The sequence below is a fragment of the Salmo salar genome, unplaced genomic scaffold, assembly GCF_965601325.2.
Source record: "Salmo salar unplaced genomic scaffold, fSalSal1 ptg000206l, whole genome shotgun sequence".
NCBI classification, from domain to species: Eukaryota; Metazoa; Chordata; class Actinopteri; order Salmoniformes; family Salmonidae; genus Salmo; species Salmo salar.
In genome coordinates, this window is record NW_027675329.1 from 1,330,263 (window position 1) to 1,357,684 (window position 27,422).

The following is a 27,422-nucleotide window of genomic DNA, read 5'->3' on the forward strand; positions in this document are numbered from 1 at the left end:
GAGCCTCCAGCGACGTTCCCCAGTCCGGTGAGACCTGTTCCGGCTCCACGTAAAAAGCCTCCAGTGATGATCCATGGTCCGAAGCCTCCAATGATGATCCATGGCACGAAGCCTCCAGTGATGATCCATGGCACGAAGCCTCCAGTGATGATCCATGGCCCGGAGTCTCCAGTGATAATCCATGGCAAGAAGCCTGTAGGGATGATCCATGGCCCGGAGCCTCCAGTGATGATCCATGGCACGAAGCCTCCAGTGATGATCCATGGCCCGGAGCCTCCAGTGATGATCCATGGCACGGAGCCTCCAGTGATAATCCATGGCCCAGAGCCTCCAGTGATGATCCATGGCACGGAGCCTCCAGTGGTGATCCACGGCACGGAGCCTGCAATGATGATCCATGGCGCGGAGCCTGCAGCGATGGCCCGCAGTCCGGAACCTCCTGAGATGGCCCGCTGTCCAGAGTCTTCAGCGACGGTCCGCAGTCCAGAACCTCCGGTGATGATCCAAGATCCGGTGACACAAAAGCAGAGGGATCAGCGGGCAGAGAGGGGGTTACGCCCCGAACTGGAGCCGCCGCCTCTGCTGGAGGATCCGCGGGATGAGAAGGTTCTGCGTACTGCATCAGAGCCGCCATAGACATTAGTCACCCTCCCTAACCCTCCCTTTTTTTTTTTTTTTTTTTTTTTTTTTAGGTGCATCCGGACCTTTGGGGGGGGGGTACTATCACGTCCTGACCATAGAAAGCTGTTCTTTTCTATGGTAGAGTAGGTCAGGGCGTGACAGGGGGGTTTTCTAGTTTAGTTTTTCTATGTTGTTTTCTAGTTTTGTATTTCTATGTTTGGTTTTGTTTGGGATGATCTCCAATTAGAGGCAGCTGGTCATCGTTGCCTCTAATTGGAGATCATACTTAAGTAGGTGTTTTTCCCACCTGGGTTTGTGGGAGATTGTTTTTGAGTAGTGTATGTTTCACCTCTGCATCACGGTTTGTTGTTAGTTTATGTGTTTAGTTTATGTGTATGTATTGCATAGTTTCACAGTTCAATAAAATATGTGGAACGATAATCACGCTGCCCTTTGGTCCGCTCCTCTCTATGACAACCGTGACACCCGAAGCCAAATCTAGTTGACAAACCCTGTTTTATAGTATGTCATGGCCTTTTCTGGCCAACTGCTGTTATGTTTATGATATACTATGGTGTTGTTGACAAACCCTGTTTTATAGTATGTCATGGCCTTTACTGGCCAACTGCTGTTATGTTTATGATATACTATGGTGTTGTGTCGCTAGACTTTGACCAGATATTATTGCATTCAAAGATCAACTGTACCTAGAACATAGATACAGAGCCACTTGTTATCAGGAAGCTGCTCTCTCAGCACAACGGAAAATATCTCAATGACTTGACATGTTCTGGTTGTGAATTCAGGCTACAAGGTAAGAATCTTCCCAGGGATTATTGTAAAGTGTGTAGAGAAATTAAATGTATGGTGTTATTTTAGTATAGTGACTGACAGTAAAACACTCAGATCTAACAGTCCATTTCACCTGGGACAGTTATGTGACAGTTCAATCATACAAAATGGCGCTAACTGGCCGTAGGCAAGTCAAATTCAAAAACATATTGTTCATATATCGTATTATATGATTTGTTTATTGTGGTTATTTTACAATTTGTAAAATTTTTAATGTATCATAGTTCTAAATCATCTTACAGAATATCAGAATATTTGTTGTTTTCTAAACTACAATGAGCTCCTGCTTCCTGTGTAATTTGGTATGAAACCACTAAACATAATTTTCTTAACATTGTTATTATGAACTGAATTCAGTAACAGCATAATAATATCATACCTGTTAAACAAAGCAACACACTAGAATGAGAGAAATTATTAAAAGAGAAAGTGAGACATTATTATTATTATTATTATTAGTTATTATCTATTATTATCTATTAATTAAATCACCTGACTGTTTGGATGTGTCTGTTAGTAAATGTTTAAAATAGAACAATTGACCTTCAAGAATTAGCTGTTACTGTGTTAACCACAACCAACATGCTGGATCTCTGTTTAGTTGTCACTGTGTTAACCACAACCAACATGCTGGATCTCTGTTTAGTTGTCACTGTGTTAACCACAACCAACATGCTGGATCTCTGTTTAGTTGTCACTGTGTTAACCACAACCAACATGCTGGATCTCTGTTTAGTTGTCACTGTGTTAACCACAACCAACATGCTGGATCTCTGTTTAGTTGTCACTGTGTTAACCACAACCAACATGCTGGATCTCTGTTTAGTTGTCACTGTGTTAACCACAACCAACATGCTGGATCTCTGTTTAGTTGTCACTGTGTTAACCAACATGCTGGATCTCTGTTTAGGGGTCAGTGCTCTAAAATGAGTCTCTCTGGGAAGAGAGAGGAGGGGGGCCCCGCCTCTAAAATGCATCTCTCTGGGGAGAGAGAGGAGGGGGACCCTACCTCTAAAATGCATCTCTCTGGGGGACATGACACCAATGCTAAGAGGTAAGATGACAATTTTATGAATAATTTATTAAGTTTATTTCGAAAATAAATAGCTATTTTAGATGAATGCACTTACTGTAAATCTCTCTGGATAAGAGCATCTGCTAAATCAGGGGTTCTCAATCCGGGGTCTGTGGAGGTACTGCAGGGGCTCCACGGCACCCTGACTGTACTCGTTGCAATGTAAGACATTTGATAGAATTTTCACATGACACGACCACTTTGCCTACTCTTAATTATTGCCTAATATAATGGAATGCATAGTTTTTTTTTTACCAATTCTGATCGTTGTTACAAGCAGAATTTTGACAATATAACCATTATATCAACACACTCTTCACACAACGTTTAACAACTACAAATATATTTGGCGTAGTAGGCATCAAGTCCCTTGTTAATAATGTTGCCTACAACGTTGCATACAATGTTCATTTTCATCGAACACAGATTACGCCCGAGATGCCTTCAATTTGCCTAATTTATAGCCATGCCCAATTTAAGATTGTTTTTTAACAACGTGATGTTGCGCTCCAAAGGGATAACTTGAAATAACATGATGTAGATAATTAAATAATCAAAAGATAAACGTGTTAATTTTACACTCTTAGAAAAGAAGGTTCCTTATTGAACCAAAAAGGCTTCTATCACTTCCTTAATATATGGAACCACTAAAAGTTATATATATTTGGGTTCAGTGAAGAAGAACCTCTAGAGTTCTGATCAACGAAAGGTGAACGTTTTGAGGATGTGAACCCAGCAGACCTCCAGGGGTCAGATCAATTCCTCACGTTTTTTCCAGCGCCCGGCCCGGGATATAAACCAGCCACCTTTGGACCACAGGTCCAACTCCTGCCACAGCTCCAACTCCTTAGCCGCTGGACGAAAACCTGAGTTAATCTTGAGAAATTAGCATAAATTAATCTGCCAAAATGAAGACAAAACGCTTTGGAGACATACATGGTATCACTTGTTATACATAAGTATTATACATAAATCATTGCCAAAAGCACAAGACATATATTATTTATGGATTGACCATATAGAGATATAAAACATTATTTTTAACTACTGCAAAGCAATTACATGTGGCTCAGGAACCACTGACTCGCTGCATTATTCTATTGTATTATCAAGACACCTGCTGTTAACTCTTAACTACTTAGGACAGCTCACGAGGTGTTCTAAATATCTGCCGACTAGGTGGGACTAGAGACTTCATGCATAGCTTTAATTTATACCCATAAGTGTAAAATGTCTTTATTCTCAGTACTTATACGACCAATTTTCTACTCTGAGACGCTTTGTGGACATGGGCCTAGATCTGAAAATATTGTTATAAAAAAACGTAGAATGTTTGTTTAACATAATAATAAAAAATGAATATTACTAATTTAACCCACTGTAAACATTGGGTTTAGTTGATTGTGTTGCACTGCTCATGTCCACGTTCTGAAACTGCCCGCATCCCTGTACAGAAACAGATCTGTCCGCGTCCACGTACGGTGTGGCGCCAAGCATATTGTCCGGTTACGCGCAGAGTGGGCTGAGGTGATCTTGGGGAATAACGACAGAGTTTGTTACAGTGTTGAAACGCCGAAGTTTTATTGTTCAATTTCCTTTTTGCTTTACGGTCAGGGACCGTATGAGTGTAGCCAGATCCTTTTCACTTGCTATCCTTGTTTCATTTTGTGGTTCACTGGATTCGTCGTCATCATCGAGATGAGGGACAGACGAACGTCCTGCTAGCTAGCCAAGCTAGTCGGTACAGCTAGGTAAGCTAGCTAGCTACTCTACCAGCAGGGTCCTAGTTATCCTAGCTTGTTGGTACAGTTAGGTAAGCTAGCTAGCTACTCTACCAGCAGCATCCTAGTTATCCTAGCTAGTCGGTACAGCTAGGTAAGCTAGCTAGATACTCTACCAGCAGCATCCTAGTTATCCTATCTAGTCGGTACAGCTAGGTAAGCTAGCTAGCTACTCTACCAGCAGCATCCTAGTTATCCTAGCTAGGTAAGCTAGCTAGCTACTCTACCAGCAGCATCCTAGTTATCCTAGCTAGTCGGTACAGCTAGGTAAGCTAGCTAGCTACTCTACCAGTAGCATCCTAGTTATCCTAGCTAGTCGGTACAGCTAGGTAAGCTAGCTAGCTACTCTACCAGCAGCATCCTAGTTATCCTAGCTAGTCGGTACAGCTTGGTAAGCTAGCTAGATACTCTACCAGCAGCATCCTAGCTAGTCGGTACAGCTAGGTAAGCTAGCTAGCTACTCTACCAGCAGCATCCTAGTTATCCTAGCTAGTCGGTACAGCTAGGTAAGCTAGCTAGATACTCTACCTGCAGCATCCTAGTTATCGTAGCTAGTCTTTACAGCTAGGTAAGTTAGCTAGCTACTCTACCAGCAGCATCCTAGTTATCCAAGCTAGTCGGTACAGCTCGGTAAGCTAGCTAGCTATTCTACCAGCAGCATCCTAGTTATCCTAGCTAGTCGGTACAGCTCGGTAAGCTAGCTAGCTAGCTACTCTACCAGCAGCATCCTAGTTATCCTAGCTAGTCGGAACAGCTAGGTAAGCTAGCTAGCTACTCTACCAGCAGCATCCTAGTTATCCTATCCTCCTTCTCTCGTTGACTGATGCTGGCTACCTCTGTCCGGTTCTCCTCTCTTCACTAGATGGACGGTAACTTTAATGTTTAACCCCTCTGTGTCCAGGACCAAACTTTTGAATATTATTTTCAGGGCGCCTCAAGTAGGCTGGACATATTCCATTTTTAACAATGTTTTTTTTCTGATGAAAACTAGTTAATTACATGGAGCCCAATTTCATAACATTACCTTATGTCCCTAGTAAGTAGTTCATTCCATCCACAAGAAGGCGTAGTGCTGACACAAGCTTTTTGGCGGGGCTGAGAATCTCTACTTTTCTAGGCTACCGCAGGTTAGAGCGCTGGACTTGTAACCGAAAGGAAAGGTTGGTAGATTGAATCCCTGAGCTGACAAGGAAAAAAAAAATCTGTCTTTCTGCCACTGAACAAGGCAGTTAACCCACTGTTCCTAGGCCATCATTGTAAATAAGAATTTGTTCTTAACTGACTTGCCTAGTTAAATAAAGGTAAAATTATCTAATGTAAAAAACACTATTTCAAATGTTGCTACATACGACCGAATTGAGACGGTCGGTCACATTTGACTGTAAAACCTAGCAGTACTACTGATTTCTCTGACAGTGAGGCAGAGATATATTATTACTGTGTATGTAGCATTTAGAAAAAAAACATGATTATTTGTCTCTGAAATGAAACCATCAAGTGATAGATTTTAAACAAATACATGTCTGTCATTGAACAACCCCATGCCATGATTAGATTGTCATAATTACAGCGGTGTTGAAGAGACCAAACTGCAGCAGGTGAAATGTAGATACTCATCTTTTTAATATATAAGAGCAAAGTATCCACGGGAAAAAATAATAAACAACAACAAAAACAAACGACTAACAGGCTACGTACCAAAAGACTATCACTATCTAACAGTAGCCTATCACTATCTAGCAGTAGCCTAGCACTATCTAACAGGAGCCTAGCACTATCTAGCAGTAGCCTAGCACTATCTAACAGGAGCCTATCACTATCTAGCAGTAGCCTATCACTATCTAGCAGTAGCCTATCACTATCTAACAGGAGCCTATCACTATCTAGCAGTAGCCTATCACTATCTAACAGTAGACTATCACTATCTAACAGTAGCCTATCACTATCTAACAGGAGCCTATCACTATCTAACAGTAGCCTATCACTATCTAACAGGAGCCTATCACTATCTAGCAGGAGCCTATCACTATCTAACAGGAGCCTAGCACTATCTAACAGGAGCCTATCACTATCTAGCAGTAGCCTATCACTATCTAACAGGAGCCTATCACTATCTAACAGGAGCCTATCACTATCTAGCAGTAGCCTATCACTATCTAACAGGAGCCTATCACTATCTAGCAGTAGCCTAGCACTATCTAACAGGAGCCTATCACTATCTAACAGTAACCTATCACTCGTTTTTATGTTTAACTTTAAATCAGTTAACGGTGTATCAATGAAAATCTGATACAGAGTGGAATGTACTGTTGACCAACCCATATATTTCAGCAGGGAAGTGTTCCTCACACCATCATTTCAAATGGTAGGACATGTGTCCTGTTGAAGCTAACTGGCTGATGGTAGGACATGTGCCGTTTGAAGCTAACTGGCTGATGGTAGGACATGTGTCCTGTTGAAGCTAACTGGCTGATGGTAGGACATGTGTCCTGTTGAAGCTTACTGGCTGATGGTAGGACATGTGTCCTGTTGAAGTAAACTGGCTGATGGTAGGACATGTGTCCTGTTAAAGCTAACTGGCTGATGGTAGGACATGTGTCCTGTTGAACCTTACTGGCTGATGGTAGGACATGTGTCCTGTTGAAGCTTACTGGCTGATGGTAGGACATGTGTCCTGTTGAAGCTTACTGGCTGATGGTAGGACATGTGTCCTGTTGAAGCTAACTGGCTGATGAAGTACAATAACCTAGTATGCCTATTTACAGCAGCATATTAGTAACGGTTGTTGCTGTGTTGAATGGACCAAACTGCAGACGGAATGTGGATACTCATCTTTTTAATATATACGAGCAAAGCATCCACAGGAAAAACAATAACTACTAACTACAGGCTAACAGGCTACATACAAACAAAAGACTAGCGGTGTTAGCACAACCACCCACAAACCCAAGTGACAAACATACTCCTAATTATATGACTCCCAATCAGGAACAATGATCACCAGCTGTCCCTGTTCGGGAGCCACACAGACCCACATAGAAATACAACACCCAGAACACACATACAGACATACTCTGCCACGTCCTGACCAAAACTACACAACACCCTCTGCTGGTCAGGACGTGACAGTACCCCCCCTAAAGGTGCATACCCCGAATGCACCTAAAAAAAGAAACCACAAAATCCCCCAAAACCACAAGAAAAACAAATACAAATACCCCCTAAACAATAAGGGAGGGAAGGGAGGGTGGCTGCCGTCAACAACGGCACTGTGCTACACCCTCCCTCCCCAACTATCCTGGAGGTGGCTCTGGTTCCGGCCTCCTGCCCTCCAGGTTGTAGGCAGACTCATTGGGGTCCGGGTTGTAGACAGGCTCAATCCGTTGTGGATCGTGGGCAGGTTCCTTCATTTCCACGCTGTAGGCAGACTCATTCAATACACAGTCACATTCAGTTCTGAGTCGCAGGTAGACTCCTTCAGTTCCGGGTCGCAGGCAGACTCCCTCGGTTCCGGGTCGCAGGCAGACTCCCTCGGTTCCGGGTCGCAGGCAGACTCCCTCGGTTCCGGGTCGCAGGCAGTCTCCCTCGGTTCCGGGTCGCAGGCAGTCTCCCTCGGTTCCGGACTAGACACTGGTGCCGGATACTCTGGACTGCACACTGGTGCCGGATACTCTGGACTGCACACTGGTGCCGGATACTCTGGACTGCACACTGGTGCCGGATACTCTGGACTGCACACTGGTGCCGGATACTCTGGACTGCACACTGGTGCCGGGCTCTTGAGGCTGGGCCGACGCACTGGAAGCCTGGTGCGTGGGGCTGGTAGAGGTGGTACCAGGCTGAAGACACGCACCCTAGGGCTAGTGCGAGGAGCGGGAACAGGCTGAATAGGACTAGGCCAACTCATGGGAAGCTTGGTCCGGGTTGCTGGTACTGGTCGTGCCAGACTGGAGGAACTCACTTCTGAGATAGCACGAGAGGCAGGAACCGGATAGACTGGGCCATGGAGGCGCACAGGTGGCCGTGACCGCACCACCTGCACAACCCATCCTGGCTGGATGGAACTAACAGCCCTGTACGAGCGGGGTGCTGGTACAGGGCGAACTGGGCTGTGCAGGGGCCTGATGGTTGGTGTGCATAGAGCGGGAGTAGGGTAGCCTGGTCCTAGGAGGCGTACCGGCGACCAGACGCGCTGCGCAGGCATCCTCCTACCAGGCTGGATGCCCACTCTAGCACGGCATCTGCGAGGGGCTGGAATGGCGCGCACCGGACTGTGCGTGCGTATGGGCGAGAGAGTGCGCACCTCAGCGAAACACGGCGCCCTCCACTCCATACGCTCCTCCATGTACTCAGGGGTAGCTGGCTTATGGCTCTTCCTAGGCCTAGCCAAACTACCCGTGTGCCCCCCCCAAAAAAATTATTGGGGGTGCATCTCCGGCTACCTCGCCAGTCATGTACCCCGGTAGCGTTCCCGGTCCTCACCAGCCTTTCGCCACGGGCCCTCTCCGGCCAGAATCTGTTCCCAAGTCCATTTCTCACAAGTGTCCATGTCGAAGTCTATTTCCTCAGAATAGTCCATATATTCAGCGTCCTGCTCCCTTTTCCGCTGCTTGGTCTTGTTGTGGTGGGTGGTTCTGTCATAATTACAGCCATGTTGAAGAGACCAAACTGCAGTAAGTGAAATGTAGATACTCATCTTTTTAATATATAAGAGCAAAGTATCCACGGGGAAAAAACAATAAACAGAATGACTAATAACATGCTACGTACATCCCAAAAGACTAGCAGTGTCAGCACAACCACCCACAAACCCAAGTGACAAACATACTCCTAATTATATGACTCCCAATCAGGAACAACGATCACCAGCTGTCCCTGATCGGGAGCCATACAGACCCACATAGAAATACAACACCCAGAACACACATACACAGACATACTCTGCCACGTCCTAACCAAAACTACACAACACCCTCTGCTGGTCAGGACGTGACATAGATAGTGAAAAAACACACCAATCTCTTTCATAATTTCTTTAAACAATAAAAGCTAATTAAAGAACATTTCTGAAAATGGATATATAGCGTTTTGGAATGAACCTCTTCTTATGTTTCCCCATCTGAGCTCAGAGTAGATGAGAGATGTGATGTTTGTCTCTGTTGTGTTGAAGCCCAATCAAGCAGGAGAGACCAGCCTCCCCTGTACCCAGCTGTGTGTCCATGAAGAGTGACCGGTCTATGCTGCAACCTATAGCGTTTAGAGAGGGAGACTTTTCTACTGAACAAAGGTAAGAAGAACTCATGGGTCATGGTCAGTGAGTTAAAAAACACTCTCTCTAGTCATTTCTCCCATTTCTCCCATTATTTTTGTTGTTTTCATAATCCATCGGCTAATCCTTTTGTCCATTTTCATAGTCCTAAAACAATATTAAACAAACACAACATTCCCTCCCTGTGTGTGTGTGTGTGTGTGTGAGACAAACAGTGACACATTTTATTATTATTATTATTGACAGTTAACATAGAGATGAAATGTCACAACTACATGTTCATGTGATGCATTAAATCACCTGACAGTTTCTATGTCTGTTAGTAAATATTTTATTTCTCAAAGAGATAATGAACACATGAGAACAATTGACATTAAAGAATTACTGTGTTAACCACAACCAACATGCTGGATCTCTGTTTAGTTGTCACTGTGTTAACCACAACCAACATGCTGGATCTCTGTTTAGTTGTTACTGTGTTAACCACAACCAATATGCTGGATCTCTGTTTAGTTGTCACTGTGTTGACCACAACCAACATGCTGGATCTCTGTTTAGTTGTCACTGTGTTAACCACAACCAACATGCTGGATCTCTGTTTAGTTGTCACTGTGTTAACCCCAACCAACATGCTGGATCTCTGTTTAGTTGTCACTGTGTTAACCACAACCAACATGCTGGATCTCTGTTTAGTTGTCACTGTGTTGACCACAACCAACATGCTGGATCTCTGTTTAGTTGTCACTGTGTTGACCACAACCAACATGCTGGATCTCTGTTTAGTTGTCACTGTGTTGACCACAACCAACATGCTGGATCTCTGTTTAGTTGTCACTGTGTTGACCACAACCAACATGCTGGATCTCTGTTTAGTTGTCACTGTGTTAACCACAACCAACATGCTGGATCTCTGTTTAGTTGTCACTGTGTTAACCACAACCAACATGCTGGATCTCTGTTTAGTTGTCACTGTGTTGACCACAACCAACATGCTGGATCTCTGTTTAGTTGTCACTGTGTTGACCACAACCAACATGCTGGATCTCTGTTTAGTTGTCACTGTGTTAACCACAACCAACATGCTGGATCTCTGTTTAGTTGTCACTGTGTTGACCACAACCAACATGCTGGATCTCTGTTTAGTTGTCACTGTGTTAACCACAACCAACATGCTGGATCGCTGTTTAGTTGTCACTGTGTTAACCACAACCAACATGCTGGATCTCTGTTTAGTTGTCACTGTGTTAACCACAACCAACATGCTGGATCTCTGTTTAGTTGTTACTGTGTTAACCACAACCAACATGTTAGATCAATGTTTAGTTGTCACTGTGTTAACCACAACCAACATGTTAGATCTCTGTTTAGTTGTCACTGTGTTAACCACAACCAACATGCTGGATCTCTGTTTAGTTGTCACTGTGTAAACCACAACCAACATGCTGGATCTCTGTTTAGTTGTCACTGTGTTAACCACAACCAACATGCTGGATCTCTGTTTAGTTGTCACTGTGTTAACCACAACCAACATGCTGGATCTCTGTTTAGTTGTCACTGTGTTAACCACAACCAACATGCTGGATCTCTGTTTAGTTGTCACTGTGTTAACCACAACCAACATGCTGGATCTCTGTTTAGTTGTCACTGTGTTAACCACAACCAACATGCTGGATCTCTGTTTAGTTGTCACTGTGTTAACCACAACCAACATGCTGGATCTCTGTTTAGTTGTCACTGTGTTAACCACAACCAACATGCTGGATCTCTGTTTAGTTGTCACTGTGTTAACCACTACCAACATGCTGGATCTCTGTTTAGTTGTCACTGTGTTAACCACAACCAACATGCTGGATCTCTGTTTAGTTGTCACTGTGTTAACCACAACCAACATGCTGGATCTCTGTTTAGTTGTCACTGTGTTAACCAACATGCTGGATCTCTGTTTAGTTGTCACTGTGTTAACCAACATGCTGGATCTCTGTTTAGTTGTCACTGTGTTAACCACAACCAACATGCTGGATCTCTGTTTAGTTGTCACTGTGTTGACCACAACCAACATGTTGGATCTCTGTTTAGTTGTCACTGTGTTAACCACAACCAACATGCTGGATCTCTGTTTAGTTGTCACTGTGTTAACCAACATGCTGGATCTCTGTTTAGTTGTCACTGTGTTAACCACAACCAACATGCTGGATCTCTGTTTAGTTGTTACTGTGTTAACCACAACCAACATGCTGGATCTCTGTTTAGTTGTCACTGTGTTAACCACAACCAACATGCTGGATCTCTGTTTAGGGGTCAGTGTTCTAAAATGAGTCTCTCTGGGGAACATGAGACCAAAGCTAAGAGGTGAGACAACAATACTGTTTCAGAATGTATTACGTTTATTTCCAATATTTCCACAATTTTTATCACATTTGTGTTTTTTCAATATCAAGTGTGACATTTTAACCTGGAAATTACAAACTTTAGAAGCCTTTTTAAACCTCAAATACACTACCATTTTGCATTTTCTGCTGTGCAGGAACATTTCTGACACAATAGATTATCAAATTAATATACGGCAACTTTACTGTAAGTCTCTCTGGGGACGGTTTCCTGAAAGTGATGGCATTTAGGCTTACAGGTGTTTTAAAGATGTATCTTTCCTACAATGGCCGAAGAAATAACATGAGTTTCCTAAAACAGAGAATGGTCGCTATGTGCGTCGTTGGAGCATGTGTCGATACTGATAACCTCAGTCAGAGTTCATATCCTCAGTCAGACCAGTAGAAACTGGATCAGCAGCACTACAAGGTATCACATCTGGTGAACAGGTCAGAGTTCATATCCTCAGTCAGACCAGTAGAAACTGGATCAGCAGCACTACAAGTTATCATGTCTGGTGGACAGGTCAGAGTTCATATCCTCAGTCAGACCAGTAGAAACTGGATCAGCAGCACTACAAGGTATCACGTCTGGTGGAGCATGTATCAATTCTGATAGGATGGAAAGAAAGGGAGCGCTGCTCTCAGATCAGTTTTCTCCATTCAAATCTTTACTTAACATTATAATTATTTCACAATACTGATGAAGGATCAGCTTCTAGACAATAAAAGTACTTACAGCAATTACACAGTACAAGTAATTACAGCAGTTACACAAAAGTAATTACAGCAATCACACAATAAAATGAATACAGCAATTACACAATAAATGTAATTACTGCAATCACACAATTAAAGTTACAACCCTTTTTGTGGCTATAAACATCCCTTTGTTATGGTTTTTTATAGAACCTTTATGGAGGATAGTTCTATAAACAACCCTTTGTTATGGTTCTTTATAGAACCTTTATGGAGGATAGTTCTATAAACATCCCTTTGTTATGGTTCTTTATAGAACCTTTATGGAGGATAGTTCTATAAACATCCCTTTGTTATGGTTCTTTATAGAACCTTTATGGAGGTCAATCTCAAAGGTTCTTTATAGATTATTTTGAAGAACCTGACATTTGTTTTGCATTCTGGTTAGCCATAATATATTGTTAACATTCCATAGGTGTTATTATCGTGTTTAAATGTAACATTTTAGTCATTTAGCAGACACTCTGATCCATAGCAACTAGGGTTAAGTGCATTGCTCAAGGGCACATCAAAAGATTTGTCATCTAGTCAGCTCGGGGATTTAAACCAGCGACCTTTCAGTTACTGCCCCAATGCTCTTAACTCTAGGCTACCTGCCGTGACGAGATGAATCAGATGTGCTAGCTCTCAAACTGCTGGGGGTCACTGCAGTGATGTTGAAACAAAGCTTCCTGTCAAGGTATGCGTGAAGGGCTGTAGGAAGTCAGGCGCAGGAGAGCAGATAGTTGGTGGCAAAACGGAGCCTTTTATTTGGCGAACCAAAAGCACACGGCACAAACGAGCAGGAAAATACAAATATGGGTTGAACATAACCCAGCGCAACCAGCCTAACGTGCACGTACATGAACAGATAAACAATACCACACAAAGACATGGGGGAAACAGAGGGTTAAATACACAACACATAATGAGGGAAATGAGAACCAGGTGTGTGGGAAAACAAGACAAAACAAATGGAAAATGGATCGGCGATGGCTAGAAGACCGGCGACGTCGACCGCCGAACAAGGAGAGGCATCGACTTCGGCAGAAGTCGTGACACTTCCTGAAGCATTGAGGCTTTCCAGCCAACTGTGTCAAATAGGTTTATTACTCAGAGCTTCATTATTCGTACACAATGCACATTAGTTATATCTTCTGGGCAGCAATAAATAGCAGAGTGTGATTATCAGATAGAGGTATTTTTTTGTCCATAGATTTCATCAAAACTCTGAATGTGAACAGAGTATGCTGTTCCCAGCTGTCTGTCTATGAACACAGTATACTGTTCCCAGCTGTCTGTCTGTCTATGAACACAGTATACTGTTCCCAGCTGTCTGTCTATGAACAGAGTATACTGTTCCCAGCTGTCTGTCTATGAACACAGTATACTGTTCCCATCTGTCTGTCTGTCTATGAACACAGTATACTGTTCCCAGCTGTCTGTCTATGAACACAGTATACTGTTCCCAGCTGTCTGTCTATGAACAGAGTATACTGTTCCCAGCTGTCTGTCTGTCTATGAACACAGTATACTGTTCCCAGCTGTCTGTCTATGAACACATTATACTGTTCCCAGCTGTCTGTCTATGAACACAGTATACTGTTCCCAGCTGTCTGTCTGTCTATGAACACATTATACTGTTCCCAGCTGTCTGTCTGTCTATGAACACAGTATACTGTTCCCAGCTGTCTGTCTATGAACAGAGTATACTGTTCCCAGCTGTCTGTCTATGAACACAGTATACTGTTTCCATCTGTCTGTCTGTCTATGAACACAGTATACTGTTCCCAGCTGTCTGTCTGTCTATGAACACAGTATACTGTTCCCAGCTGTCTGTCTGTCTATGAACACAGTATACTGTTCCCAGCTGTCTGTCTATGAACAGAGTATACTGTTCCCAGCTGTCTGTCTATGAACACAGTATACTGTTCCCATCTGTCTGTCTGTCTATGAACACAGTATACTGTTCCCAGCTGTCTGTCTATGAACACAGTATACTGTTCCCAGCTGTCTGTCTATGAACAGAGTATACTGTTCCCAGCTGTCTGTCTGTCTATGAACACAGTATACTGTTCCCAGCTGTCTGTCTATGAACACATTATACTGTTCCCAGCTGTCTGTCTATGAACACAGTATACTGTTCCCAGCTGTCTGTCTGTCTATGAACACATTATACTGTTCCCAGCTGTCTGTCTGTCTATGAACACAGTATACTGTTCCCAGCTGTCTGTCTGTCTATGAACACATTATACTGTTCCCAGCTGTCTGTCTGTCTATGAACACATTATACTGTTCCCAGCTGTCTGTCTGTCTATGAACACAGTATACTGTTCCCAGCTGTCTGTCTATGAACACAGTATACTGTTCCCAGCTGTCTGTCTATGAACACAGTATACTGTTCCCAGCTGTCTGTCTATGAACAGAGTATACTGTTCCCAGCTGTCTGTCTGTCTATGAACACAGTATACTGTTCCCAGCTGTCTGTCTATGAACACATTATACTGTTCCCAGCTGTCTGTCTATGAACACAGTATACTGTTCCCAGCTGTCTGTCTGTCTATGAACACATTATACTGTTCCCAGCTGTCTGTCTGTCTATGAACACAGTATACTGTTCCCAGCTGTCTGTCTGTCTATGAACACATTATACTGTTCCCAGCTGTCTGTCTGTCTATGAACACATTATACTGTTCCCAGCTGTCTGTCTGTCTATGAACACAGTATACTGTTCCCAGCTGTCTGTCTATGAACAGAGTATACTGTTCCCAGCTGTCTGTCTGTCTATAAACACATTATACTGTTCCCAGCTGTCTGTCTATGAACACAGTATACTGTTCCCAGCTGTCTGTCTGTCTATGAACACATTATACTGTTCCCAGCTGTCTGTCTATGAACACAGTATACTGTTCCCAGCTGTCTGTCTATGAACACAGTATTCTGTTCCCAGCTGTCTGTCTGTCTATGAACAGAGTATACTGTTCCAAGCTGTCTGTCTATGAACACAGTATACTGTTCCCAGCTGTCTGTCTGTCTATGAACACAGTATACTGTTCCCAGCTGTCTGTCTATGAACACAGTATACTGTTCCCAGCTGTCTGTCTGTCTATGAACAGAGTATACTGTTCCCAGCTGTCTGTCTATGAACACAGTATACTGTTCCCAGCTGTCTGTCTGTCTATGAACACAGTATACTGTTCCCAGCTGTCTGTCTATGAACACAGTATACTGTTCCCAGCTGTCTGTCTATGAACACAGTATACTGTTCCCAGCTGTCTGTCTGTCTATGAACACAGTATACTGTTCCCAGCTGTCTGTCTGTCTATGAACACAGTATACTGTTCCCAGCTGTCTGTCTATGAACACAGTATTCTGTTCCCAGCTGTCTGTCTATGAACACAGTATACTGTTCCCAGCTGTCTGTCTATGAACAGAGTATACTGTTCCCAGCTGTCTGTCTGTCTATGAACACAGTATACTGTTCCCAGCTGTCTGTCTATGAACAGAGTATACTGTTCCCAGCTGTCTGTCTGTCTATGAACACAGTATACTGTTCCCAGCTGTCTGTCTATGAACACAGTATACTGTTCCCAGCTGTCTGTCTGTCTATGAACACAGTATACTGTTCCCAGCTGTCTGTCTGTCTATGAACAGAGTATACTGTTCCCAGCTGTCTGTCTATGAACACAGTATACTGTTCCCAGCTGTCTGTCTATGAACACAGTATACTGTTCCCAGCTGTCTGTCTGTCTATGAACACAGTATACTGTTCCCAGCTGTCTGTCTGTCTATGAACACAGTATACTGTTCCCAGCTGTCTGTCTATGAACACAGTATACTGTTCCCAGCTGTCTGTCTGTCTATGAACACAGTATACTGTTCCCAGCTGTCTGTCTATGAACACAGTATTCTGTTCCCAGCTGTCTGTCTGTCTATGAACAGAGTATACTGTTCCCAGCTGTCTGTCTATGAACACAGTATTCTGTTCCCAGCTGTCTGTCTGTCTATGAACAGAGTATACTGTTCCCAGCTGTCTGTCTGTCTATGAACACAGTATACTGTTCCCAGCTGTCTGTCTATGAACCCAGTATTCTGTTCCCAGCTGTCTGTCTGTCTATGAACAGAGTATACTGTTCCCAGCTGTCTGTCTATGAACACAGTATACTGTTCCCAGCTGTCTGTCTATGAACAGAGTATATTGTTCCCAGCTGTCTGTCTATGAACACAGTATACTGTTCCCAGCTGTCTGTCTGTCTATGAACACAGTATACTGTTCCCAGCTGTCTGTCTGTCTATGAACAGAGTATACTGTTCCCAGCTGTCTGTCTGTCTATGAACAGAGTATACTGTTCCCAGCTGTCTGTCTATGAACACAGTATACTGTTCCCAGCTGTCTGTCTATGAACACAGTATACTGTTCCCAGCTGTCTGTCTATGAACAGAGTATACTGTTCCCAGCTGTCTGTCTGTCTATGAACACAGTATACTGTTCCCAGCTGTCTGTCTATGAACAGAGTATACTGTTCCCAGCTGTCTGTCTGTCTATGAACAGAGTATACTGTTCCCAGCTGTCTGTCTATGAACACAGTATACTGTTCCCAGCTGTCTGTCTGTCTATGAACAGAGTATGCTGTTCCCAGCTGTCTGTCTGTCTATGAACACAGTATACTGTTCCCAGCTGTCTGTCTATGAACACAGTATACTGTTCCCAGCTGTCTGTCTATGAACAGAGTATACTGTTCCCAGCTGTCTGTCTATGAACACAGTATACTGTTCCCAGCTGTCTGTCTGTCTATGAACACAGTATACTGTTCCCAGCTGTCTGTCTGTCTATGAACACAGTATACTGTTCCCAGCTGTCTGTCTATGAACAGAGTATACTGTTCCCAGCTGTCTGTCTATGAACACAGTATAATGTTCCCAGCTGTCTGTCTATGAACAGAGTATACTGTTCCCAGCTGTCTGTCTATGAACACAGTATACTGTTCCCAGCTGTCTGTCTGTCTATGAACACATTATACTGTTCCCAGCTGTCTGTCTATGAACACAGTATACTGTTCCCAGCTGTCTGTCTATGAACACAGTATTCTGTTCCCAGCTGTCTGTCTGTCTATGAACAGAGTATACTGTTCCCAGCTGTCTGTCTATGAACACAGTATAATGTTCCCAGCTGTCTGTCTATGAACACAGTATACTGTTCCCAGCTGTCTGTCTATGAACACAGTATACTGTTCCCAGCTGCCTGTCTGTCTATGAACAGAGTATATTGTTCCCAGCTGTCTGTCTATGAACACAGTATACTGTTCCCAGCTGTCTGTCTATGAACAGAGTATACTGTTCCCAGCTGTCTGTCTGTCTATGAACAGAGTATACTGTTCCCAGCTGTCTGTCTATGAACACAGTATACTGTTCCCAGCTGTCTGTCTGTCTATGAACACAGTATACTGTTCCCAGCTGTCTGTCTATGAACACAGTATACTGTTCCCAGCTGTCTGTCTGTCTATGAACACAGTATAATGTTCCCAGCTGTCTGTCTATGAACACAGTATACTGTTCCCAGCTGTCTGTCTATGAACACAGTATACTGTTCCCAGCTGTCTGTCTATGAACACAGTATACTGTTCCCAGCTGTCTGTCTGTCTATGAACACAGTATACTGTTCCCAGCTGTCTGTCTGTCTATGAACAGTGATTTCTCCATGGATCATCCTGTCAACTCCAATGGTGGTGGATCAGTTACCTTTGACCTGTCACTAGTCAGAATAATATTAATAGTGAAGAGGAGAATCTTCAAGATGTCATATAGATATGTTTTGTAATGTGTAGTTTGTTTGAACTAAGTTTATTAGAGGAATTACTGCCCCCTCTTTTATCTCTGTAGGGGATGGTCTACTCTGTTAGAGGATCAGTATCTCTCTCTCCTTTATCTCTGTAGGGGATGGTCTACTCTGTTAGAGGATCAGTATCTCTCTCTCCTTTATCTCTGTAGGGGATGGTCTACTCTGTTAGAGGATCAGTAGTAACATCTAGAAGTCTCTCTCTCTCTTTTATCTCTGTAGGGGATGGTCTACTCTGTTAGAGGATCAGTATCTCTCTCTCCTTTATCTCTGTAGGGGATGGTCTACTCTGTTAGAGGATCAGTAGTAACATCTAGAAGTCTCTCTCTCTCCTTTATCTCTGTAGTGGATGGTCTACTCTGTTAGAGGATCAGTATCTCTCTCTCCTTTATCTCTGTAGGGGATGGTCTACTCTGTTAGAGGATGAGTAGTAACATCTACACTCTCTCCTTTATCTCTGTAGTGGATGGTCTACTATGTTAGAGGATCAGTCCAGGTGTGCAGTGTGTCAGCAGGTTCTGAGGGATCCAGTCTCTACCACCTGTGGACACAGGTTCTGCAGACAGTGCATCACCAGATACTGGGAGAAACCTGCTCCTTCAGGAGACTATGACTGTCCTCAGTGTAGAAAGAGATCCAGAACACTTCCTGTACTACAGCACCTGAGGGAACCCAATGATGCAAGAGGCTTTGAAAAAAGTAAGACCACTTGCAGACCTGTGCTAAGTCAATACCTCAATTTGATTAAGTGTTAACTACAATAATATAAGTTACTGTAGTTGTGGAAGGCCCACATTTCATCCTGTCAATGAATGTGTCTGATAACACCCTATTTCCTCTTCCCTTGTAGTGGATGACAGCCTGCAGAAAGCTATAGTAAATCATAAAGACAGTCTGATAAGGAGGTATGAATGTGTAATAGAAGGCATCGAAACAGCAGGGAACCAAACTCCCCTCAACAGGATTTACACAGAGCTCTACATCACAGAAGGCGAGAGTGAAGGGGTTAACAATGAACATGAGGTGTGGCAGCTAGAGACAGCACCCAGGACACCAACCTCACATGACACAGTAATCCACTGCAATGACATCTTTAAACCCTTACCTGGCCAAGAGAGAAGCATCAGAACTGTGCTGACCAAGGGCATCGCTGGCATCGGAAAAACAGTCTCTGTGCAGAAGTTCATCCTAGACTGGGCTGAAGGGAAGGCAAACCAAGATGTGGATATCATATTTGTGCTTCCTTTCCGGGAGCTGAACTTGATCAAAGATCGTCAGTACAGTCTTCTCAGACTTTTAAATGACTTCCACACAGAACTAGACATAGGCAATGCAAAGAAACTCACTGCCTGTAAAGCTATGTTCATCTTTGATGGTTTGGATGAAAGCAGACTTCCATTGGATTTCCAGCACAATGAAAAGGTGTCTGATGTCACCCAGACATCATCTGTTGATGTTCTGCTGACAAACCTCATCAAGGGGAATCTGCTTCCCTCTGCTCTCCTATGGATAACCTCCCGACCAGCAGCAACCAATCAGATCCCCCCTCAGTGTGTTGACCAGGTGACAGAAGTACGAGGATTCAGTGACCCACAGAAGGAGGAGTACTTCAGGAAGAGATTCAGTGATGAGGACCTGGCCAACAGAATCATCTCACACATAAAGACATCAAGGAGCCTCCACATCATGTGCCACATGCCGGTGTTCTGTTGGATTTCTGCAATAGTCCTTGAACACATGTTGAGTACAGACAAAAGAATAGAGATGCCCACGACTCTGACTGAGATGTTCACACACTTCGTGCTCATTCAGACCAGCCTGAAGAACCAGAAGCATCATGGAAGAGATGAGATGGAACAAGAGGAGCTCATGGAGTCAGATAAGGAAATTCTTCTGAAGCTGGGGAGGCTGGCGTTTGAAAATCTGGAGAAGGGTAATCTCATGTTCTATGAAGAAGACCTGAACATTTGCGGCATTGATGTCAAAGAAGCATCACTGTACTCAGGAGTGTGCACACACATCTTTAAAGAAGAGTCTGTGTTATTTCAGAGAGTGGTGTACTGCTTTGTACATCTAAGCATTCAGGAGTTTCTCTCAGCTGTCTACATGTACCATTGTTACACAAGCAAGAACATGGATGCACTGAAGCCCTTCTTCAAGAGAAAGTCTGAAGAGCTAACCTTGCATGAGCTGCTGAAGAGTACCGTGGATAAAGCCTTGGAGAGTAAGAATGGACACCTGGACCTTTTTGTTCGCTTCCTTCATGGCATGTCAGTGGAGTCCAATCAGAAACTCCTACAAGGTCTGGTAACACAGACAGAAAGCAGTCCAGAGAGCGTCCAGAAAACAATCCGATCCCTTAAGGTGATGCAGAGGAAGAACATCTCCCCTGAGAGGTGGATTAATCTCTTCCACTGTCTGATAGAGATGAAAGACCATTCAGTACAGGAGGAAATCCAAGAGTACTTGAGGTCAGAGAAAAGATCGATAAACCTCACACTTGCTCAGTGTTCAGCGCTGGCCTACATGCTGCAGATATCAGAGGAGGTTATGGATGTGTTTGACCTAAAAGAATACAAGACAACACAGGAGGGTCGTAGGAGACTGCTCCCAGCTGTGAGGTGCCGCAGAAAGGCTCTGTAAGTACTCAAACTTACTGTATGTGGGAAGAGCAGTATTTTTATTAGCTGAAACTCTTGAACATAATATAATACAAACTGATCAGAAAGCAATGCACTGGGGACATATTAGTCGGGCAGGTGTAACAGTGTAAGCAGGGGAAGCTAAGCATAACATTTTATTACAACCTGTCTCTCATGGTATTTATTCTATGTTGACAGACTCAATGGCTGTAAACTCACAGACACAACCTGTGAAGTTTTGGCCATAGTTCTCAGCTCAAACTCCTCATATCTGAGAGAGCTGGATCTGAGTAACAATGACCTGAAGGATTCAGGAGTGAAGCTGCTCTCTGCTGGACTGGGGAATCCCCACTGTAAACTGGAGACTCTGAGGTCAGTATTCCTGTAGTTGGTCAACAAGTGATAACTGTTCACCAGATCCACATGTGTTTACCAGGCACACATAGTCCACACCATATGTGTTTAGACAGTGAAGCTTACGGTTTTTAATTTGGTGAGCAAATCCATGTGTTTCTAATAAGAGTTTGTCACCTTAATTTAATGACTAGCGGATAGCGGGTGAGGTGGCTTTGGGTTTAAACAGCAGGGGTTGCTGGGATAGCTCTTTAGTTTAGAGTTTGGTACTATTGGGAATAATATTTTCTTCACAATCTAGTCGACCAATTTGCTTTCCCTAGAAAAATGCACCTATAATTTTTCATTTACCAAATAAAAAACAGAAGTTATTTGAGTTTCTATGAAATGTTTTATTCTGTCGATGGTTTTGCCACAAAGTCTAGCGATATCAGAACATTTTCCCACTTGTCTGGTCACATGCACTCTAGCCAACGACTGGCAGATACAGTGCAGAGGGTTCATGAGATTATTTTTTAAGATCAAGTTCATCACTGTGCACTTTCACAAACCTGTGAAGTTAATCATAATTTATTTAATCTGTAGCCTAATAAACTGCATGATTTTCCAAGTCCTAGTGTGAGTTAATGTGGCTGCAGTTTATTTCGACATGATGGTTATTCTAGCCAGGGGCGCAACTTTGGTTTTGGAAGTGGTGGGGGGAGGGGTATAATCCAGTTGGATAAACACTCCAAACAGCCTACCCGACAACTCGGAGGCGTCCACATGGTCCTAAAGCACACTGTTGCCTCGTTTTTAACCCCATTCCAATGATAAAACTGGGGGGGTACAAAAATGCAATTTCAGAATGTGGGTGGGACATGTCCCCCCGTCCCCAGTGAAAATTGCACCCCTGATTCTAGCAACATTTGCGCAACAAAGCGTGTCCACTGCCATTGGTCCCATGTGCTATTTTACTGGCAAACATTATCCACCCCTGTCTAGAGTAAATTATTTTGTCGACATTTAGGAAAATTTACGACAAATATCCCACTGGGCATTGGCGCCAGTTCAATGTCTAGTTTTGATTTACATTTAGCTGAATTCTCAACTAACCGTAAATTCAACATGAAATGAATAGCAAATGTCACCATGTCATTGGATTTAGGTTAAACGTTGGGTTAAAAAAATACAAAATGCCCTTACTTTGATGACTTTTTGCGAATCCATTCAGTTTTCCACGTTGATTCAATGTCATCCCATTGATCAATCAGTTTTTACCCAGTGGGATGCTATTTCCATCTAGCATTTCATTACTGTTTTATCAGAAATGTACTTTACTTGAATACAAATGGTTGGATAGAAACAAGGTTATTGGCTGACTTGATTTTCTATCAGCTGAAAACTCTTGAAGAAATGTTTATATAAAAAACAATTAGAGAAAACAATGAGCCATGTATGCACAGTGTACACATTAGTTGTGTCTGGGTAATAGTGTAAGCTAAGCATAGCATTATAATCAGTGGAGGGTAAACGCAAGTAAATGCAGTTTACACATCTTTTTCATTTTGCATGAGCATTTATGCATCTTTTGTGGGAAAATGTATTGAAGTATATGGGCAGCTTTACTTTATTCTCTGTTAACAGCAATCAGCGTTTACCCAACACCCACCACTTTTTTACAACTACATCATGGATTATAACACAACCTGTCTCTCATGGTATTAACTCTGTGTTGGCAGACTCACTGGTTGTAAACTCACAGACACATCCTGTGAAGTTTTGGCCTCAGTTCTCAGCTCAAACTCCTCATATCTGAGAGAGCTGGATCTGAGTAACAATGACCTGAAGGATTCAGGAGTGGAGCTGCTCTCTGCAGGACTAGGGAATCCCCACTGTAAACTGGAGACTCTCAGGTCAGTGTCGTGTCTTTGGCTATGCCGGATTAAGTGATATGACATGCTACTCTATAAAATCCTTTCTCTGCAATTAATATTACCTGATTGAGCTAATCATGTAAATGTAATTAACTAGAAAGTTGGGGCACCACGAAAGAGTGTTTATAGAGCTGTTATCTTCCGAATAAACTCTTAAAGACCTAGTAATATTTTACATCAATAGCAGTCAATATTAATCGTCACCTTATTTCAGTCTCATCTGAAAGTTGTAAATTCTTGGTTATCTTCACGAACCCTGGCTAACAAGTTGAATCAGCAATACAAAATTGGGTTTAATTATTTATTTACTAAATACCTAACTAATCACACAGAATTACATATACACAGAATGCATATTATGTCATACAGAGAACTTCCCTGGGGGACGGAACCTGTATGACGGCTGGTTACACAAAGAGAGGGGATTGGGCTTGAATGAAAGAGCGGGAAGACTGAGGAACAAAGGGAGAAGCTATGCTATCGTAAATACAGTATCTTATGCATTCTAAATTACCGCCCATTTGGAAAAGGAAAATGCAATAAACATTTACTCTGAGCTGCGCTTCGGTAGGTTGGTCGTAGATGCTGGCCGTGTTGGCCAACAGAGATCTTCCTGTCCTCAGAGGAATGTCTCTTGGTAAATTGGATACGTTGTAGTATCTTCGTTGTGTGTTAGAATGGATACGTCGTCCGTCCTTTCCTAGCCCACGTTTACAGCTGCTGTTGCTGACTCAACGGCTAGGATGTCTCACTTATTTAGTGAATAAGAGTTCAAAGTTCATACCATTCACAACCAAAGCTCATGCTGAGGTTGGCTTGGTTCTGTAGTTGACATGTTAGTCCTTTTTAACGTATGGACCGTCGTCCTATCGTCCTCGGAACAGGAGGTTACATTTTCGTCAAGGGCTTATATAGTGGAGGGGGAGAAGGGTGTGTTTCATAGTTTATAATCCATGTCTCTTCACAGGGGCGGGCCACTGATTGAGCAGGGCTCTAACCTTATGAAAACCCAATTCTCTCATTTGGAAGCTATAATTACATTTAATCTTTTCACAAATAGTTTCATTTAAAATGAATTTAAATTGCACAACAATTCCATGTGAATCTATAATGTGTAGACTTTCCCAGATACAGTTTATCCTGTTAGGGCTAGGGGGCAGTATTTACACCGCCGGATAAAAAACGTACCCGATTGAATCTGGTTACTAATCCTACCAAGTAACTAGAATATGCATATACTTATTAGATATGGATAGAAAACACCCTAAAACTTCTAAAACTCTTTGAATGGTGTCTGTGAGTATAACAGAACTCATATGGCAGGCAAAAACCTGAGAGATTCCTTTACAGGAAGTGGCCTGTCTGACCATTTATTGGCTTTCTTTGACATCTCTTTCCAAAACAAAGGATCTCTGCGGTAACGTGACACTTCCCACGGCTCCCATAGGCTCTCAGAGCCCGGGAAAAACCTGAATGTCGTCATTCCAGGCCCAGGCTGAAACACATTATCGCCTTTGTCAAGCGGCCGATCAGGGGACAGTGGGCTTAGGCGCGTGCACTGGCCGCCCCCGTCTTTCTTTTTTTCCCTCTATTTACCGAAACGCAGATTCCCGGTCGGAATATTATCGCTTTTTTACGTGATAAATTGCATAAAAATTGATTTTAAATAGCGGTTGACATGCTTCGAAGTACGGTAATGGAATATTTAGACATTTTTTGTCACGAAATGCACCATGCGCACGACCCTGATTTACCATTTCGGATAGTGTCTAGAACGCACGAACAAAACGCCGCTGTGTGGATATAACGATGGATTATTTGGGACCAAACCAACATTTGTTATTGAAGTAGAAGTCCTGGGAGTGCATTCTGACGAAGAACAGCAAAGGTAATAACATTTTTGTTATAGTAAATCTGATTTTGGTGAAGGCTAAACTTGCTGGGTGTCTAAATAGCTAGCCCGTGATGGCTGGGCTATGTACTTAGAATATCTGACTATTTTACACCATTTTAAAGACAAGACTCTCCTTTATCTAACCACATTGTCCGATTTCAAAAAGGCTTTACAACAAAAGCAAAACATTAGATTATGTCAGGGGAGTACCCAGCCAGAAATAATCACACACCCATTTTTCAAGCTAGCATATAATGTCACAAAAACCAAAACCACAGCTAAATGCAGCACTAACCTTTGATGATCTTCATCAGATGACACTCCTAGGACATTATGTTATACAATACATGCATGTTTTGTTCAATCAAGTTCATATTTATATCAAAAACCAGCTTTTTACATTAGCATGTGACGTTCAGAACTAGCATACCCACCGAAACTTCCGGTGAATTTACTAAATTACTCACGATAAACGTTCACAAAAAACATAACAATTATTTAAAGAATTATATATACAGAACTCCTTTATGCAATCGCTATGTCACATTTTAAAATAGCTTTTCGGTGAAAGCACATTTTGCAATATTCTGAGTAGATAGCCAGGCCATCACAGGCTAGCTATTTTGAGACCCACCAAGTTTGACACTCACCAAACTCAGATTTACTATAAGAAAAATTGGATTACCTTTGCTGTTCTTTGTCAGAACGAACTCCCAGGACTTCTACTTCAACAACAAATGTTGTTTTGGTTGCAAATAATCCATAGTTATATCCAAATAGCTGCGTTTTGTTCTTGCGTTCAAGACACTATCTGAAGGGTGACGCGCCGTCGCGTATCGTGACAATTTTTTTTAAAATATTCCATTACCGTACTTCGAAGCATGTCAAACGCTGTTTAAAATACATTTTTATGCGATTTTTCTAGTAAAATAGTGATAATTTTCCAACCGTGAGACGTTGTTTTCGTTCAAACACTGAAAATGTAAAATGGACTCTTCACATGCACGCGCACCCGTCTCATTGTTCTCAGATCGACCACTATCCAAATGCGCTACTGTTTTCGCCCAGGGACTGCAGAGTCATCATTCCCCGTTCTGGTGCCTTCTGAGAGCCTATGGGAGCCTTAGAAAGTGTCACGTTACAGCAGAGATCCTCTATTTTCGATAGAGATGACAAAGAAGGCCAAGAAATGGTCAGACAGGGTACTTCCTGTATAGAATCTTCTCAGGTTTTGGCCTGCCATTTGAGTTCTGTTATACTCAAAGACACCATTCAAACAGTTTTAGAAACTTTGGAGTGTTTTCTATCCAAAGCTACTAATTATATGCATATTCTAGTTTCTGGGCAGGAGAAATAACCAGATTAAATCGGGTACGTTTTTTTATCCGGCCGTGAAAATACTGCCCCCTATCCATAACAAGTTAAGTACCAACGCATATTTTCAACTGGTTCTATTGTCGAAATATGGTTCCTTTCTCCCCACTTGTTTGATGTTCCCAGACTCTCTATGTTTAACAAAGGCTATTCAAGAGTCCTTCAGTAGAGTCAGAGAGAGAGGGAAGGGAGAAAGGTATTTATGGGGGGGTCATAAACCTTACCCACAGGCCAACGTCATGACATCAGTGTTCCTGTGTTTGGTCATTAAGAGATAACTGTTCACCTGATCTGAGTGTTAACAAACTCAGTATTATACTCAATACAATGTAAATCTGACACCTCAGTATATGTAGACTGTGCTTAAACTCTACCGTTTTAAAGGTCCAATGCAGCCATTTTTATCTCAATAGATCGAATCGCTGAGCTGACAAGGTAAAAATCTGCCGTTCTGCCCCTGAACAAGGCAGTTAACCCACTGTTCCTATGCCGTCATTGTAAATAAGAATTTGTTCTTAACTAACTTACCTAGTTAAACACAGGTTAAATAAAAATAAATAAATACAAATCTCTGGGTAAGAAGTACCTTACTGTGATTGTTTTCAATTTAAATTGTAAAAATAAACAAAAAATTGTTTGTTCGCAAAGAGCAATTTCTCAAGGAATAATTTAGCTAGGACTGTCTGGGAGTGGTCTGAGTGGGG

The 27,422-nt window shown here is 42.7% G+C and overlaps 1 protein-coding gene across 5 annotated transcripts in view; it reads left to right on the forward strand.

Moving 5' to 3' along the window:
• The first annotated feature begins 1,317 nt into the window (after window positions 1-1,317).
• The window catches only part of LOC123741776 (NLR family CARD domain-containing protein 3-like), a 111,095-nt gene continuing 84,990 nt past the window's right edge, over window positions 1,318-27,422 (forward strand). For 2 of the 5 annotated variants that reach the window (XM_082971170.1, XM_082971171.1), the window contains exons 1-3: window positions 1,318-1,435; window positions 2,384-2,527; window positions 9,500-9,616. In XM_082971170.1, the coding sequence (XP_082827296.1) occupies window positions 2,400-2,527; window positions 9,500-9,616 (245 nt within the window). In that variant the 5' untranslated portion in view covers window positions 1,318-1,435; window positions 2,384-2,399. Of the gene's footprint in view, window positions 1,436-2,383; window positions 2,528-9,499; window positions 9,617-11,893; window positions 11,948-19,001; window positions 19,238-19,388; window positions 21,178-21,378; window positions 21,553-23,255; window positions 23,430-27,422 lie in introns of all 5 variants that reach the window. The other 3 variants (XM_082971167.1, XM_082971169.1, XM_082971168.1) reach the window with 3 other exon arrangements.